The sequence below is a fragment of the Uloborus diversus genome, chromosome 7 (assembly GCF_026930045.1).
Source record: "Uloborus diversus isolate 005 chromosome 7, Udiv.v.3.1, whole genome shotgun sequence".
NCBI classification, from domain to species: Eukaryota; Metazoa; Arthropoda; class Arachnida; order Araneae; family Uloboridae; genus Uloborus; species Uloborus diversus.
In genome coordinates this window covers 17,678,950-17,695,407 of record NC_072737.1, presented here as the reverse complement: position 1 = coordinate 17,695,407, position 16,458 = coordinate 17,678,950, and the positions used below count along the sequence as shown (strand labels likewise).

Sequence of the window (16,458 nt, the reverse complement as noted above, 5' to 3'; positions counted from 1 at the left end):
TCATGTTTCAGATCACTCTTTTTCTGCAGATAATAGTGGAAGTATTCTCGCCACAAATTACACCATCCGATTTCTCTTTCTTTGGATCGCTAAAACATTTTCTATAAGACAAAAACGCGAAAATTTGTTTTGTAACCAAGATGCTATTTCCAGATATTTTACTGCAAAAAGTAATTACTTTTTACCTATCTGGGATTGAAAATTTTCATAGATGGCAAAAGACTTGATAACGAAGGTAATAACATTGTTAATTAAATGGTAAAATCTTAAAAACATTTATCTGTTTGAAAAAAAAAAAAAAAAAAAAGACACTATTTTCTTTCGTCCCCCCCCCCCCTAAACATTTCAGCTCCTTTTCTGACTATATTATTTAATCTGTAACTTGCCCATCCCAAAATTGTTGTGTCCGACGATAGAATGTAGCATTTTTCATAAAACCCTGCTGATAAAAAACTATTTTATGAGAATATCGATTTGACGCACGATAGTTTCTATCAATGCGATAAGATATGATTTTGATTATCTTTAGGAGAAGCTCTTGAAACTGTCGATTTTAACAATACCGGTGTTCTGAAAAGTTACTTTATCCGGAGTGCATGCTGGGTCATGCAAAATACAATAGAACGTCAAAAATCCAAACGGATTTCCATGAAGTTTCAGTAAACTGCTTGACAACTGGTAAGGACCAGTTACATTTCGTGAAATAAATAAATACGTAGAATGAATAAAGATATGGAATTAAGTATTCACACACATATGTAATAGAGGTGGAGTATAATTAAATTTGCAATGCAAAATGGTAAGGATTTCACCACATGGAAAATTATTTTAATGAACGGCATTTTCTCGTTTGTTTTCGAAAATCCATAAAATTTGAAAATGTAAATTACCTATTGTCCCAATTAGTTTGGATTTTTGACGTAACTGTACCGCTGTAGTTTTTATAAGGACACTGGAAATCAAAAACTAAATGCATGTAGGATGTAGGTGACAGGTGAGGTTGGCGTGTTATTTCTTGTCACTTCCTGTATCGCTATGGTTTTCATAAGGACACTGGAAATCAAAAACTAAATGCAAATAAATTTTATGTAAATGTAGGATGTAGGTGACAGGTGAGGTTGGCGTGTTATTTCTTGTCACTTCCTGTATCGTTATGGTTTTCATAAGGACACTGGAAATCAAAAACTAAATGCAAATAAATTTTATGTAAATGTAGGATGTAGGTGACAGGTGAGGTTGGCGTGTTATTTCTTATCACTTTCTGTATCGCTAAAGCTTTTGTAAGGACACTGGAATCAAAAAACTAAATGCAAGTAAATTTTAAATAAATGTAGGATGTAGGTGACAGGTGAGGTTGGCGTGTTATTTCTTGTCACTTCCTGTATCGCTATGGTTTTCATAAGGACACTGGAAATCAAAAAACTAAACGCAAGTAAATTTCAAGTAATCTAGGAACAAAAGTGACAGGTGAGGTTGGCATGTTATTGCTAGTCACTTTCACAACATGGAGGATTACCGGTAAGCTCTTGACAAGTTTTTGAATATGAGGTTGCAACTTGTGAAAAAGCGCACCTCATGTCACTTTGAAATTTCCATCCTTGCTCGATATGTTATCTTAATACCTGCTTTTGCTGCAAATATATTTTCAGCACTATGCGAATAATAACTACTCTAAAAACTTCAAAAACGGCTATAATGTCAAAAAGATTTATGTGTGCCCTCCAAATTGAGTAAATTACATTTAGTTTCACTTTTTACTTTATTTTTAGAATACATTCACTTCCCTTTTCAAATTCTTTTACGCCCTCTAGTGGGGGGGGGGGCACTGGTTGCTTAAGCTTTATCTTGTTTAACTAAAAGTAAATAGTGCTCTCTGAAATTGCATGCGGCGAACTTCATTTGATGAAAATTATTACTGAGTTTGCTTTATTGAATCAGTCGCTTGATTGAATCAAAACTGCTTGGAGCGAACATGGTTCACAGGGCCAGATTTGGAAGTCTGGAGGCCCCGGGGCAACGAAGGAGCGGAGGCCCCTAATCAGGGTTCGAAATATCATCATATTTTCGAAAATATCCGATACTAATATTATCGATAATTATATTGTTTTGTGCAAGCATTCTTTGTAGAAATACAAAAAAAAAAAAAAAAAAAAATTGTCTGGGAGAAAAAACGTAAAATTTGCTGATTCGTGAAAGTTAGGATACTTTGTAAAATTTTTATTGTGGGGGCCCCTTTGTTGTGGAGGCCCCAGGGCAGTAGCCCCGCCTGCCCTCCTTTAAATCCGGCCCTTATGGTTCATATAGGCTGCGATCCCTGTAGCTTGATGATACAGTAAAACCTGTCTACAGCGATACTGTTGGGACCTAAAAAAAATATTATTATAGACAGATTATCGTTATAGACAGTTTGATTATTCATGCTGAAATTTTTCTGGGACCGAGGAAAATATCGTTATAGACAGATTTGTTGCTATAGACAGTATCGTTATACACAGGTTCCACTGTATTAAACTTCCTGAACATCCTCCAAAACTTGGCTTTAAAAGTTTAGGGCGGAGCAGGGCGAGGGTTTCCAATTCGCAGCGGAAGATTAGCGTCGAAATTCCAGAAATTTTCGTGCCATGAAAATCGTGCAGACGAAGGATTTTGAAAGCAGTTGACACTGACAGCGGAGATACATCAAGCGGCGACGTTGTGAAACGGGCAATTGATATGTCTTCTCTTATAGAAGGAAAGCCCTTTCTGAGGGAGCTGCCTTGTTCGGGAATTGGTGCTTGGCGCAATATCCAACCTGAGCTGGGGAGGGAGAGTCTAAATTGGGAAGAAGGAACAGTTTTATCTCTTCTGGGAGAGGGGAAAAAAAGGGAATCCATATTTAGACGACTTGGTTTTTTTGCCGGGCTTGCGGTAATGCCTTAACGAAAGCAACAATGCGATGGAGGGGGTGGTGATGAGAACGAATTGCAGTTTGGAAAATGAGAATATTGGCGTTCGTGGCTCCTACATTTGTAACTTACCAGTCATGCTCCCCCCTCCCGTCTACAGTTTTGTCACGCTTTGTAATCTTCGCATATATAATATCCAATTCACTGATCGAGTAACGCTCCTGGCGTCACCAACAATGAAACACGCGCCATAGCATGATGATTTGATAATATTTTTTGGTAGTGTTTGACATGCAGGGAAATGCTTTATTGTGGAAAGGCTGAACTGGATCTGGTGACTTAACTGTTTTACTGGTAAGACTGTCATTTAAGGAGAATGGAGAAACGAAAAAGTGGTCAACAATGAACGCTATCTACTGGAGTTAAGGGTTAATCCACTGGAGTTAAGGTTTAATTCACTGGAATTAGGGTTTAAATTTCAACCATCAAAATATCACCAAACCGGCAATAGCTTCGTTTAAATGTAGAAGTAATTTTCACCCGTCATATCTTGACGGGTGACTTTCTAGCATAATACATAATAGGTTAGACGGGCGGTTTTCTAGTCTTTGTCATAAAACTCGTTGTGTGTGTGTGTTGGTTCCCGAATTCTTCTACAAATCCGCAGTACACACGTCATATCTTTTCCAAATTTGGCACAAAGGTCCTTTGATGCTCAGGAATTCACACAGTGGTTTTCGCCTGTAATTCTGAGAAAAGGAATGTTTACGCCTATTAATTGATGACTGAATTTTTGGAATTAAAAAATAAAAAAATCAGTGAGGCCTAAATTAAAATTTTATGTCATAAAACTGCTCTTTTCTACGTTGACAGGAAATTTACTACTTTTTTTTCCCATTCAAGCCTCATTGTTGAATATGTGTCACTTGACACAAATTTTATTTTGGAGGTAGACCTTGTAATTCCGAGCAACGCAGCTTATATACGTACGAAAAATCAGTTTGGATCTCACTTTTTTCATCCGTGGCTCCTTCTCTGCCCGTGCCCTACGCTGTTGTATCCCCCAGTTTAACCGCCTTATAAATGGTGAAACGGTTTGGGTCATTATCAAAATATGAGCTCATAAAACGGTAAAAGGGGTAGTAAGCAATAATATTCGGAATCAGTGAGATGGTTTGGGGGTCTCCTTTGTTAATGTCTTGATATTGTCAAAAGAAAATATTTTAGAAAATATTTGATCGCGTTGGGACGCATGACTCACCCCTCTGAATTGGAAATTCTAACTTGTATGCACCAAGTCAAGTATCACAAGATTCAGGAGGAGGAGGGGGCACCCCCCCCCCCCATCGAATCCCCATGGCTAGTACCTCTATCTTCCCACGGCAGAATTTTCCTTCACATTTTATCCATCCTAAGATTAAGTTGTTTGACTTCCGTTGTCTTTAACTCCCCCAAGTCCTTACTTTTCTCCACCTCACCTCTTAGCGTGTAGCCAAGGGCGCACCCAGAAAGTTTTCAAGGAGGGGGCGGTTGCTCTTTTCACTAACCTCTTACTACGTATTTGAATTACATATGCTTGGGGAGTTGGGCTGCCACAGCATTTTTATCTGAGATTTAGCTAAGGAGGTCCCGAAATGGTTCTTTCCTTTTCCCGACAATTAGAGGTATTCTCAAACAGCCACCCGAAAAATTTCCTGAAAAGAGATTAAAACACTATTAATTTTCGTAACATTAAAAAGGGCTTGCATTTTAGGAATTCAGTTTTGAAAAATTGCCGGTGCAGGATCGCTCAAAGGAAGGGCGATTGCTCCCATCGCCCCTCCCTTGTATCCGTCCTTGCGTGTAGCCTTAGGCTGTCCCAATCCTTACGGCTGTACATTGGGATAATATTTTAGAATTTAAAGCTTATTTTTAGACGTACTTATAACAATTATAAACCCCTGGTTTGACAGAAAGCAAGTACAAACAAAAGCAACTACTACTCCTCTTCCCATAAAAGCAAACGTTTTTATCTTCTGAACAGCAACGATGCTTGGGAAAAAACCAAACCTGACAGCATTGTGAAGGCTATGCTGGTTCTAACCAGAGCTGCCAGGTTAGGTTTGATCTTTGTTTATTTCTTCTCAATTGTTTGTCGCAACTATAGATATCAGTTGTTACGTTTTCATAAGATTTATCCCCTCCCGAAGTGCATTCCGCAGAGCGTTGATGAAATTTCATCTTCTCTTTGCAGATGGTGGACAGTCCCGGCCAGCCCGTGTACTCTCCGGACGTGTCTCCTCCGTCCCTCGTCTCCTTCGCGCAGCCGCAGAGCAGTCAGCGGACGGCGAAGTCTTCCAGTTCCTCACAGCAGCCCTCCTCGGCCAGCGGAACCAACTCCCTGGCCAGCGCGGGATTCACCACCATCCTCACAGATTCCACCGGAGGTTCGTGACTCTATGCATTAATACTGGGAACTTAATGTACTTCTGGAGTGTGTGTGTGTGTGTGTGTGTGTGCTTGTGTAATTAAATGAAACCGTTTACACTGACCAGAAGCCCCTACTCATTAGCCCCGTTCACATGGACCTTTTCCACCCCGGAAAAAACCTGCTTTAAATCACATTCCGGTCAGGGGATCTGCTTTCGACTGGAGGAAATGCGGGGTTTTTGCCCAGAATGCACTGCGCGAAACGAATTTGCTTACTAGCTTGATGTAGCCGCTAAGCATGCGGGCTGAAACCGCTTTCTCGGGTATAGGATACAAGTTTTTTTTTCATGTGAACGCAAAATTTTCCATCGTTTTTGTTTGAGCAATCACGATTGCTTATTGTTCTCATTTGATCGTCCTTGACGTTGTGGTTCCTTTTTCAGCTTGGACCAGGGGCCTGCTGCAGCATCACCGCCCGCCGTCCCCTACAGTCGCGGCGGCTGTCCCCCGGTCCTGAGCTATCCGCTTCTCCTGGTCGAAAGCGTCTATGTCCTAAACACACGCACGCTCACACACATACAAACACACGACTTCACACTCATACACTCACACACGCCTACGTGCATACACACAGGTCTACGCACACACGCACACAACTATGCACATGTAACCGCCCAGGAGGAGGGACAGGCTTGGGGGGACAGGAGCCGTTTCTAGAAACAATAACTCCAATGAGTAGGACCCTGCTTCAACTCGTGATTGCGAAATACATAATTTAAATTCAAAGTGTCAGAATTCAAATTATTTTTTATTTATTTTTCTTTTTTTTTCAAAGCTGTTGTGGGAAAATGCGAGGCACAAAAGTCTCATGTGAACGCAGCTATTGGAGGTACATACTTTTAAACTGTGATAAGAAAATTCTATTTGCTTTGGAAAAAATTCGACCATATTGCAGGAACTCTACTCCTTACCAGGAGAAAAGCAGGTTTGTTTTCAGCAGTATTGGTAAACTGCAGATTGCTATGCGAACGAGTGTCATCGGAAATCCGCTTGGTATCAAGCTTCGACGGCTGCTTGGTATTTAGTTATGGACTTGAGAGCCAACTTGTATATGATCCCATCGGAACTTTTATTTCGATTATAGTAGTTTCCCTTTTCCCATAATATCGCCAGCTTTAAAAAGTCTACAAGGATGAGATCAGGAAGGAATCGCTTTCTCTAAAAGTTGTGAATCCTAAGTCTAAAGTAACCTAATTCCCTGATTTACCGAACAGTCCAGAGGAAATGGTCAGTCAGAGAAACAGACGCGCAAATTATTCTAATGATGTTGAGTTTAAAATTAGAATTATCACGAATACTGTGAAAACACATGAACAGATTCATTTATAAAGTTAAAATTTTTCACATTAAATTTTCGCGATAACGACGACCTCGCGAAAATAAGTGCGTTTACAGTATTATAGATGCAAACTCTCAGAAGTTAATGGGGTCGTTTTCATCCCCCACCGTTTTTGATGCTTTCTAATTTTTGCATTTTCACGCAATAAGTTATAGTGGCATTTATTCATCAAGATATTGTTTCATGTCAGTCTCTATAATAATTTTTCATTACACTTTCAAAAGATTCTAATAATTTTATGATTTATAAAAAGCAGTCCGTATTTGTTATTCAAACTCGCACCGCGGATGCGTACGAGATTGGTACAATAACTAATCATCAAAAGGCCAAGGGAGGGGAAAAAACGGCGCAATTTTTTTTTTTTTTGTCTTCATGCGAATATCTTTTTAAGTCTAGCAATTTTTTGATGCATTCTTTCCTCCCCTTCAATGATATCAATCGTCTCGGGTAACGTCGGGTAAACTTTTATGTTTAATCCGATGTGTGCAATAACCTTCGTTGTTGGTGCGTGGTATCCATAGCAACTACAAGAGAGGTATTTTGTTACTTATACACTGTTCAAATGTTGTTTGCATATGTTTTCTTTTCGGGTTAAACGTTGTAGCACCCATTTCAGGCTGCCATTTTGCCACCTTTAGCATCCTTAAGGGTACCAGAGGGAAACAAAAGGGCATCCTTACAGGTGCCATACGGAACCAATTCGTATTGTCACGGATTCGGTGCGACTTCCACTTTCTTGAAATGAAAACACAGTTCTTGATAAAAACACAGGAAATTTATTTACACTATGTACAGGAAAGATCGTCAACAACTGCTAAATTATTCATCAGCAATTAAGCAATTATCACACAACTCCGTAAACTCAACGTTTACACACGTATTTACTTCCAAATACGAAAACAACACAGCGAAATGCCTCGCTATAAACAGAGCTAATACACACTCTCCGTTCGGAATCTGAATCGAAACTCCACTGTTTATCCATCGCTAACGGCTTATATAGTCACCGAAAAGAAATTTCTCAAATATTCCACACGCTTCTGTAAAGTAGTAGACCGTTATCAAATTTTATCAATGAACAAAAAGGAAATAGGGGTCGTATACTTTAGCCATATGAAAAGGGGTTGTATATTCATTACGGGAAACTATTTACAGGTTACGTTCCTACAATAATTACTATTTACAGGATTGGTAACAGTATTTTTAGCGTGCTATTTGGGTTCCTTGGAGAGCCCAATGGCACTCTTAAGGGAGCGTCGCTGGTGCTACAACGTTTCACCCTAAAAGTTGCCATATGCAACCTGCAGTTTTAACATTGTAAGCATAATAGGGTCATTGTAGGTTTTTGAAGTTGGAATTCATGGGAAAAAAAACAATTTTTTTAAAAGTTAATTTATATTGTTCCTTTTAGGCACCTTTTTACTCTCACATAATTAGTCATTCTTTATTGGTTATTTTGTAACTTTCTTTTGTAGTTACAATTTTGGATGTGAACGGAGGGTTATGGATAATAAATATATATTTTAAATGTTGTTTTAAAACTTTTCATTTAAATAAACTTGCATCTTGTATGAGGAACACGATTTGAACTGATTAACACATCTTTCTTAAAATGGATTTTTAAAAAAGTTGTATGCGTCATTTCTGATTGTATATTGTCCGTTACATCTATACTGTGACGTAGGATACAGAAACGGAGGATATAAATACTTATGTTTTGCTATGTACATTGTGTTGATTTAGGGTTAACGCAACATATTATTTAGAATTTACTTTTAAAAAAAATGATTCAATTTCAACGATTTTTTTTTTTTTTTTTTGTACACAAACGATTCTTTTCTTTTTAAATCAAGAATGGAGGATACACACCTATTTGACTTCCAAGAGAATAATGCTGAAATTCTTTCACACTAAGTTGTTTAGCTTCACTGTGAAGACCCAGAGTTGAAAAGAGCAAAGTTGTGAGTCTAAACCTCTAATGAGCTACCAGTACTACTGTCTATAGGAAATTTTATTACTTAATTAAATCCTGAACAAAGGATGCAGGAAATACTGTGACACTGACTCAAAAGATTATTAATGCTATATATATTTTTATTTTATAACATAACTCTTTTAACTTATTTAAAAAACATCAAATAATTCAAATTTCACTATTAAATCTGTTATATTTTTTTGTATTGAGTAAATAAATGAAAAAGTACACGGGAAGAAATGTGTTGGGACATGTGTAACGGAGGCATACAAGTATCCCTCTGTTCAGTGAAAAAAACATTCAAAAAATATTATAACGTTATTAATTTGTATTGATCATTTTCAAAATTTGTTTTACTTTTCTAAATCTCATAAAAAAAGTGCTTAAAAATAAATATTTTTGAAACTAATCACCCTGGAACTAAAAAAGCGCGTTTTTTGTAGAATGACCCAATATCATCACCTCAGAGCAACAGTAAGACATCTAAGCCCAGGAATAACACTAAGATGTCCAACTGTTGGTCTAAGGTGACGATACATTTTCATCACCAAAGTCATCAATTGCAGAGAAACCAATTAGGGGAAGTACTGGAGAGCGTCAACTATTCGAACTGTTCAACCATCCGGACAACGGCCGACAGATTCGAATAATCGGCGCTCTACTCAACACAAGAAAATGAAAAAACGGATTTCAGAACTTACAAGTCCTGACAGAAAATAAAAAGGGTTAAAACTGACGGTTGGACGCGGTATGAATAATTCATGCTCGAGAGACGTGTGTCCTCATGATGGCGTTTCTTCGTTGTCTTGTAGGTGGCGTGAAGAGTTCATCCACAGCCAGTGATTCATCCTCATCTAGTCATAACTCCATATCTGTCGTTCAGGGTTCTCCACAAAACCTTTCCGTTGTCTCAGGCAAGTATGGAGGATGTCTTCTTTCTTTTATGAGCAAGGTCAAGGAAGGACTGATTGTCCACCAGATACGAGGTCACTGTGACCTCCTACAAAATGCCTTTTAAATGTCACTCTTCGATCTTGGACTAATATTTTTGGGAGGACGAAAATGCTAAATTTTTTGAATACTGTTTGACCATGGATTGTATGTAATTTGGCAATCGGCCAAGTAAAGACGATTCTATCTGAATGAATCTGGCAGGGGAGACGGGAAAATAGCGATGGGATATTGACTCACGCTGTTTATAATGTCACTATTCATTTATTGCATTCTCTAAAATAAAGGGGAACAAAAATAGTTTCTATGGAAACAATAAAACGAAAATAAAATGTTTTCTTTAGTCTATGATATTTTCATTTCGTTCGAGAATGTAAAAGCAAAATGGTAAGCTCAAAACTATGTTGTGACTAAATAAATCAATTGATTTTTGTAGTGAGAATATAGATCGAACATACTTTAGATTAAAATAATATTGCCGTGAGAGCATATTTCCATTTTTACAAAACTGGGGCTAAATGATCGAGAGGCAAAAGTGCACATCTGTAATAAACCAACTAACACCCCTATAGACTAGTAGATACGTCCATTTCCGCCAACAAACCGGATATTAGCCTTTCCATGTAATCGATGGTTAGACAGTAAAATTCTAATTTTACCGAATAATAAAATACGTTATCATACACACATAACATCTAATGGGAACATTAAGGCATCATTAAAAACAATTTGAAAGACTTTTAAAAAAAGGGGGGGGGGAATCTCAATGTTGCAATATTGTCTCCAAATTTTACGAATCGTCAGAAAAAAATGCTGAATAAGGATTTTTTTTATACGATCACAGTGACCTTCCATCGAGCCTCCCTCTTGTTCATGAAAATTGTAACAATTGAGTGGGAGGGGCTAACAAGAAGTGTGACATCACATCTTTTTCAGAAAAGTATGCTTAAGGGTTTGTCACTTCTTTTCCCGACATTTTTGACCCTCCATTTACCCCTTGTTCAAGGGCGGATTCAGGGGAGGGTCAAAGGATCAGCTGACCCCCCTATGATGAGAAACAGTCTTTATTATTATTATTTTAAATTTCCTTTACTTATTACTAGTGTTGAAAGTCCATTTTTAGTCCTGAAAAATTAGTGTAGGTAAACAATGTTAATCTCTTTTTACTTAGTCTTGTTAGACTTGTCTCTTGAAGTCTAATAAATGCAAATTCTATTACATATAATGTGACACTTTTTATTACCCTTGTCGCAAACTCACAATTTCACGAAACTCCCTTCCCCCTCAAAGCATGGCATCATTTTTGGACAGCCCCTTAAGAAAAATAGCAGAGAAGGGGGGGATATAGTCAAATATGTTGAAAAAAAAAGTGTGACATGTGTTATAATTCGTCAAATTTTGGCTGTAAATCGGCAATTCATCAAATTTGGGGACAGTATTGCAATTTGCATTTTAAAATTATTTTTACTGTATGTATCTTGTAATGGAATCTTGCACAACTAATATTTCGCCCACTTCCTGCTATCGGATTTTTTTGAAATTTGGCACGCGACTTCAGACCCGATGGCAATGCAATATTCTATAATCAAATTAGTTAATTAACTATTAATTCTTAGTTTATTCCAATTTTAATCAATATTTTGGGATAAATCCAACAATGTGAAAAAGAAAAAGTTTTTATGAAAATATTAAAAAATGCTCGCAAAAAGTATTTAAAAATATCTATGAAAATCTTCGATTTTTCTGCATCGAACAAAATTTGGTTTTAGATTGTGGAAGTTATAAATTACTATCTTTTGCGCATGCGTGGTAAAAATTTAATTGCTTTAAATGTCCACATTTTATGATATTTTCAACATTTTAATTAAAAATTTTAGTATTATACTGTCCAACCACGGATTTCATGGAATTTTCAAACGTCCAGATAAGACGAATCTATGTGAATAAGGGGGAAAAGTAAAAATTTGATGCGCGTATTCCGCTCTTTGAATAAAACTTTGCTTCTGCAAAAGCTGACATCGGTAAAAAATCATACATTCGTCCATTTCCGGCTGTAAAACGGATGTTTGTCTTTCCATACAATCCGTGGTCAGACAGTACTTCTGTTGCATGTTGTCAAGTTTTCTGAAAGTTTGGTAAGCTTTGATGGAAAACTTTGCTTGTTATAGGCCAAAAACCTTCAAATAAAATTCGTAGTTTTGAAAGAAAGTCTTATATATCTTCGTGAATATCAGTGATATTTTCTCGAAAGTATGTACAATAATTGTACATAGTAAACTAACTGATTTCTGAAATTTACAGCTCTTTCTCAGCTGTTTACGATGAATGTGATGATCAAACAACTTTTTTGTTTTCATAAATTTGTTACTGATCCCCGAAACGCAAAGGTGATATAACTTTTATTGGAAAATGACAGCTGGAGCATACCTTTTATGTGACGAAAGTTACAAAGCAATTAATCGCTTATTTCTTGAGAAATCCATAAAAATGAATTTTTGAAAGTGTTCCAATACTTTTAGTCCTAAGTGTATTTCTGAACAACAAAGTCATTGGAGCTGTGACGATTAAATGTTTACTAAAATCGTATTTTTTCGAACCAACAGGGAATGTAGTCATACCACAGACCATTCTACAAGCCAACAACAGTGCCCTGTTATATCATCCGGGGCAAGGTTTGGTTTATGCTACGCCTGCCAACTTACCTGAAGGTGTTGTACTTAATCTGGGCCAAGAGCAAGGTAAGGGTCTTTCTGTGTGAACGAATTTCTGCATGAAGTATGTTTTTTTTTTCCCTTCCAAAATGACGTTTATGATGACGTTAATCACGCATTATCTTTGGTATTTTGCCAAATTTCTGTTGATTGCTTGAAGTTTAATTTGGAATAATGTAACGGTAGAGTAAAGGGGGGGGGGGTGAGGGGGGCTTTGGAAAAATCTTAATTATGCAGAGGTGCTCACCCCCTAAGAGAAAGGGCGCACCCTCCTAAACCATCGCAAAGACCCCCCCCAAAACAAGTGAAAAATACCCCTTAAAATAACTCTCTCTAAAAGTTTCAATGGCGTTCAACTCAAATACGGAGTGCCATTGTAGCGAGGGCGGATCCAGAAAATCTTCCAAGGAGGGGGCGATTGATATTTATTTCTTCCCCCCTTTACTATGTTTCTCTTTTATACATGCATGCATGCACACACAAACACATTGTATGTAGAAAATCAAAACTGTCAACTCGTTTGGAAAATAAAAACTGGAGATGGGTTTTCCTCACATTTGTATTTTAAACAAAAAAGGGAAATTGATGTAGCCAAAGATGGCGGGGTTCCTGAACTTAATATTATTTTTTATGCCAACACAGGTGTTTTATTCTAAAATTGCGTTAATTTCGGGGAAAGTCCTAAAAATTGTTCCGGAGACATTGCCAAAAAGACTTAAATTGCATCCTCCTATTATCATCAAAAAGTCTAAAATTGCGGGGGGGGGGGGGGGGGGGTCGGAGCTTCAGTTTTTAAAAATTTCTGAAGGAAAATATAGAGCCCCATCCTTTTCCCAAATGATGGCCTACTATTTAAAATCTTCAAGCTTGAAAATTTTTACGTGGAGAGCCCCCGAAACCTCCATTAATTCAACAACATCAAAATTCATCTACAATCGTGTTTTTTCAGTTTGGAAAAATTACTTGTGGCTCAACACAGGTTTAAGATTTTAATTTGACCTACAATTACTACTTTGAGATTTCAATTTCGAAAATGTACGGTAGAAGGAAGTACAAACCTCCCCTCTTCTTAACAACTCCAAAAAGATCGTCTGAAAGTGCTGGTTTTGGAAAAAATTTCGATTGAGAGTTCTGGACCACATCCTTTCCTTTAACGTCATCAAAGATGTCCTACAATTTCGTTTTTAGAACTTCAACTTTGGAATATTTCTGAGGGGGAAAGCTTTGAACTTCCCTTCTCTTAACGCCATCGAGGAGCGTCTAGAATTGCATTTTTGGGACTTATAATCATTATACTCTTAAAAGTAATTACTTTTCTTTAAAAATATAGTGGCTCAAGGAAGACGGAATTGACCCCTCCGTTGCGTTGGAGGTAGAAATTTTGCTTTGTAGCGTTTGTATAGCTTACAATACATCTACCTTTTTCGTTGTAAAAAGGCTCTCTCTCCAGACCCGGATCTGCGTACCTGCCATCGGGGGGGGGGGGGGGGGGGGCACGCCCTTACCCTACGCCTACGAGATTGGAAAAAAACCTATCACTAAGACTTATTAACGTTGCAAATATACAATGCAGGTCCCTGGAGAGGGGCCCACTAGATATTGTTGCAGGGGGAAGGGGGTGGGGTGCAAAATATATAGATCAGGACCTGTCTTTCTAGTTAGTAGGTTATTGGTAAAGTACACCAGCTTTCTCCATCCCCCATTTTAACAAATAAAGTTGTTGAATCTCTCTTTTCTTGTCCGCTACATTTCAAATTATCATAGTAAAACGAAACTTGGTTTGGCTGCTGATGCTGTTTATTGTTTCTGTTTGACTTGATACTAATATGGGTTTCTTTCTTACAGGTGGTCCTCAACAGCAGCAGCAGTACATAACCATACCTGTTTCTCTATCATTAACACCCGCACAACAGGTAAGCTTTCAAGATTGTTTATCTGTACTATTATGGATTTATGTATGCAACTTTTGGGCAGAAAAGTGTTAAATTAAAAAGTGGTTGGAATAAGGTAATGGGGTTGTCTACAAATGATATCATGCTCTGAGGGGGGAGTTTTGTAAACTTGCGAGTTGGTGACAATGAAGCAGAGGCGGGCGCCCCAATGGGAGATCACTGTTGGCAAAATTTGTAGCTCCGTTCGCCAAAATGAGAATTTCGGTCCCCCTCCCTCCCACACACATTTTAGTCCAGAAAAAAGCATTTAAAGTAAGCCTGAACGGATTCATTATTTCTTACATTATTTTTTTCATTACATTTATTTTAGACTCGCCGTGGTAGCCCGATCGGTAGAGTGTCGGATTCGGGGCCGGAGGGTCCTGAGTTCGAACCTCGATGATCGAAGATCCACCGTCGTCATTAAAGGGGACTGAGCGACGTTTAATATGCTCGTGATCTCAATGTCCTCCAAGTGAAACGATACCTCTGGGGGTGCTAGCACTAGGTAGCTATTAGCTCCTGTTCTAGTTCTAAATTCTCATTAACTGTTCGATCCGGTGATGGTGCTGCCATCTATCGGTATAAAAAATAATGGAGGCAAGGCACTTAGTATGCAGTCCTCGACATAAATACAGTTGTAGTCAGTTGTGACTCAGAATTGTATCGTATTTATTTTAGACAAAAATGATATTTTCTGTTCTATTCTATTGGTTTTATCCCCGAATGAAAAACATCGATCTAGCCTTCAAGTTTAAATTATGTCTTAGAAAAGGTTAAATGTATCCATCCATATGATAGAACCAATGCATATTGAATACAGGAAAACAAACAAACAGGCAGGGAGTGCATATTCGGCTATTTGTTATTTTACAGAATCAGAAAGTATATTTCAAAAACATGTTCCTACTTTTGCTCATTCCAGTTATTTTACTTGTATTATTTATACATACTTTATTTGTGTTAAAAACTGAAATGCCGTTCATGTTATCCAAAAGTGGTATTTAAAAATTTATCTGCAATATGTTACATTTTTTTTTTTTTTTTTGTTAAAGTGATCTCCCAGCACCTCTTTTATAGTGCGGTAGGCGACCAAACATTCCAGATTCTTGAAGCAGTTCATCTCCCCCCCCCCCTCCTCCAGGGATAATTTTCCAATGTTGTCTTCTTTTTTTGAATGCATCAAAATGCTCTTTATTTACTGTTGGTATTGCGTTTTGTTTTGCAACTTGTTAAAAATTTAGAAATTAAGTTAAAAATATGGGATGAGGTGCACTATAGTTAGGGCAAACCTAACCTGAAAGCTCCATAATACTGCCAGGTTAGGTTTGGTTTTGAATTCCATATACGTGGGGGGACTCAAAAGAAACCGGACTAATGGTGCAATGCCAATCCTAGATGTACTAGAGTGTTCTCTAGCTAGATGGCTCAAGTAGAAACCTTCACAAACCAGCTGTGCAAGTGGCGTCAGTTTAATTGATACCGTCTGATCGTAGGGTTGATTTTCTCAGGTGTTGTTGCTTACTGCCTGCAAACTCATTATGGCAGATTTAAAAGAACAAGCTGTAAGCTGATATTTTGCTTCTCCTGGTTGAAAAGTTGGCAGCGGAATAGCTTACTAAATGCTTCAACAAGCTTTCAAGAACGATGCTATGAGCCGTGCACAAGTTTTCGAGTGGTTTGGGCGCTTTAAACGTGGTAGCATGAATGTTGAAGATCATGCTCATTCTGGGTGCCTTCAGCGTCTCGAAATGATGAAAACGTTGAAAATTCCGCCTAAAAATCAATGAGAGTCGTTGTTTTACAATTGACAAAACTTCAGAAGAAACAAGAGTGAGTTACAGCTCGCACGGGCGATTGGAAGAATCGTTCCTTCACCGTAATAACGCTCCCATACACACAGCCTTTACTATTAACCGCTATTTGACCTCTCAGGGGTGGCTAGTCGTTTCTTGACCCACGTATTCGCCAGACCTAGCCCCCTGAGATATTTTTCTGTTTCTGAGGATGAAAATTTTTTTGAAAGTGAAGCGTTTTGATGATGTAGAGGCTGTAAAAACTGCTTCGAAACTGGCACCGGACATGGTCAAAGTTAGGGAGTTCCAGGGGAGCTTCTAACAGTGGAAAAAAAGAATTAACAAGTGTAGTGCATCTAAGGGTGAACACTTTGAAGGAGACTAAAGAAATTTTGTGAATA

General features: G+C 37.9%; 1 protein-coding gene across 1 annotated transcript in view; it reads left to right on the top strand.

Annotated features, from left to right (window-relative positions):
* Positions 1 to 16,458, top strand: part of LOC129225623 (serum response factor-like) — a 104,693-nt gene that overhangs the window by 86,754 nt on the left and 1,481 nt on the right. The window contains exons 3-6 of the mRNA XM_054860089.1: positions 5,119 to 5,311; positions 9,481 to 9,582; positions 12,223 to 12,357; positions 14,176 to 14,243. Coding sequence (XP_054716064.1) covers positions 5,119 to 5,311; positions 9,481 to 9,582; positions 12,223 to 12,357; positions 14,176 to 14,243 — 498 coding nt within the window. The remainder of the gene's footprint in view (positions 1 to 5,118; positions 5,312 to 9,480; positions 9,583 to 12,222; positions 12,358 to 14,175; positions 14,244 to 16,458) is intronic.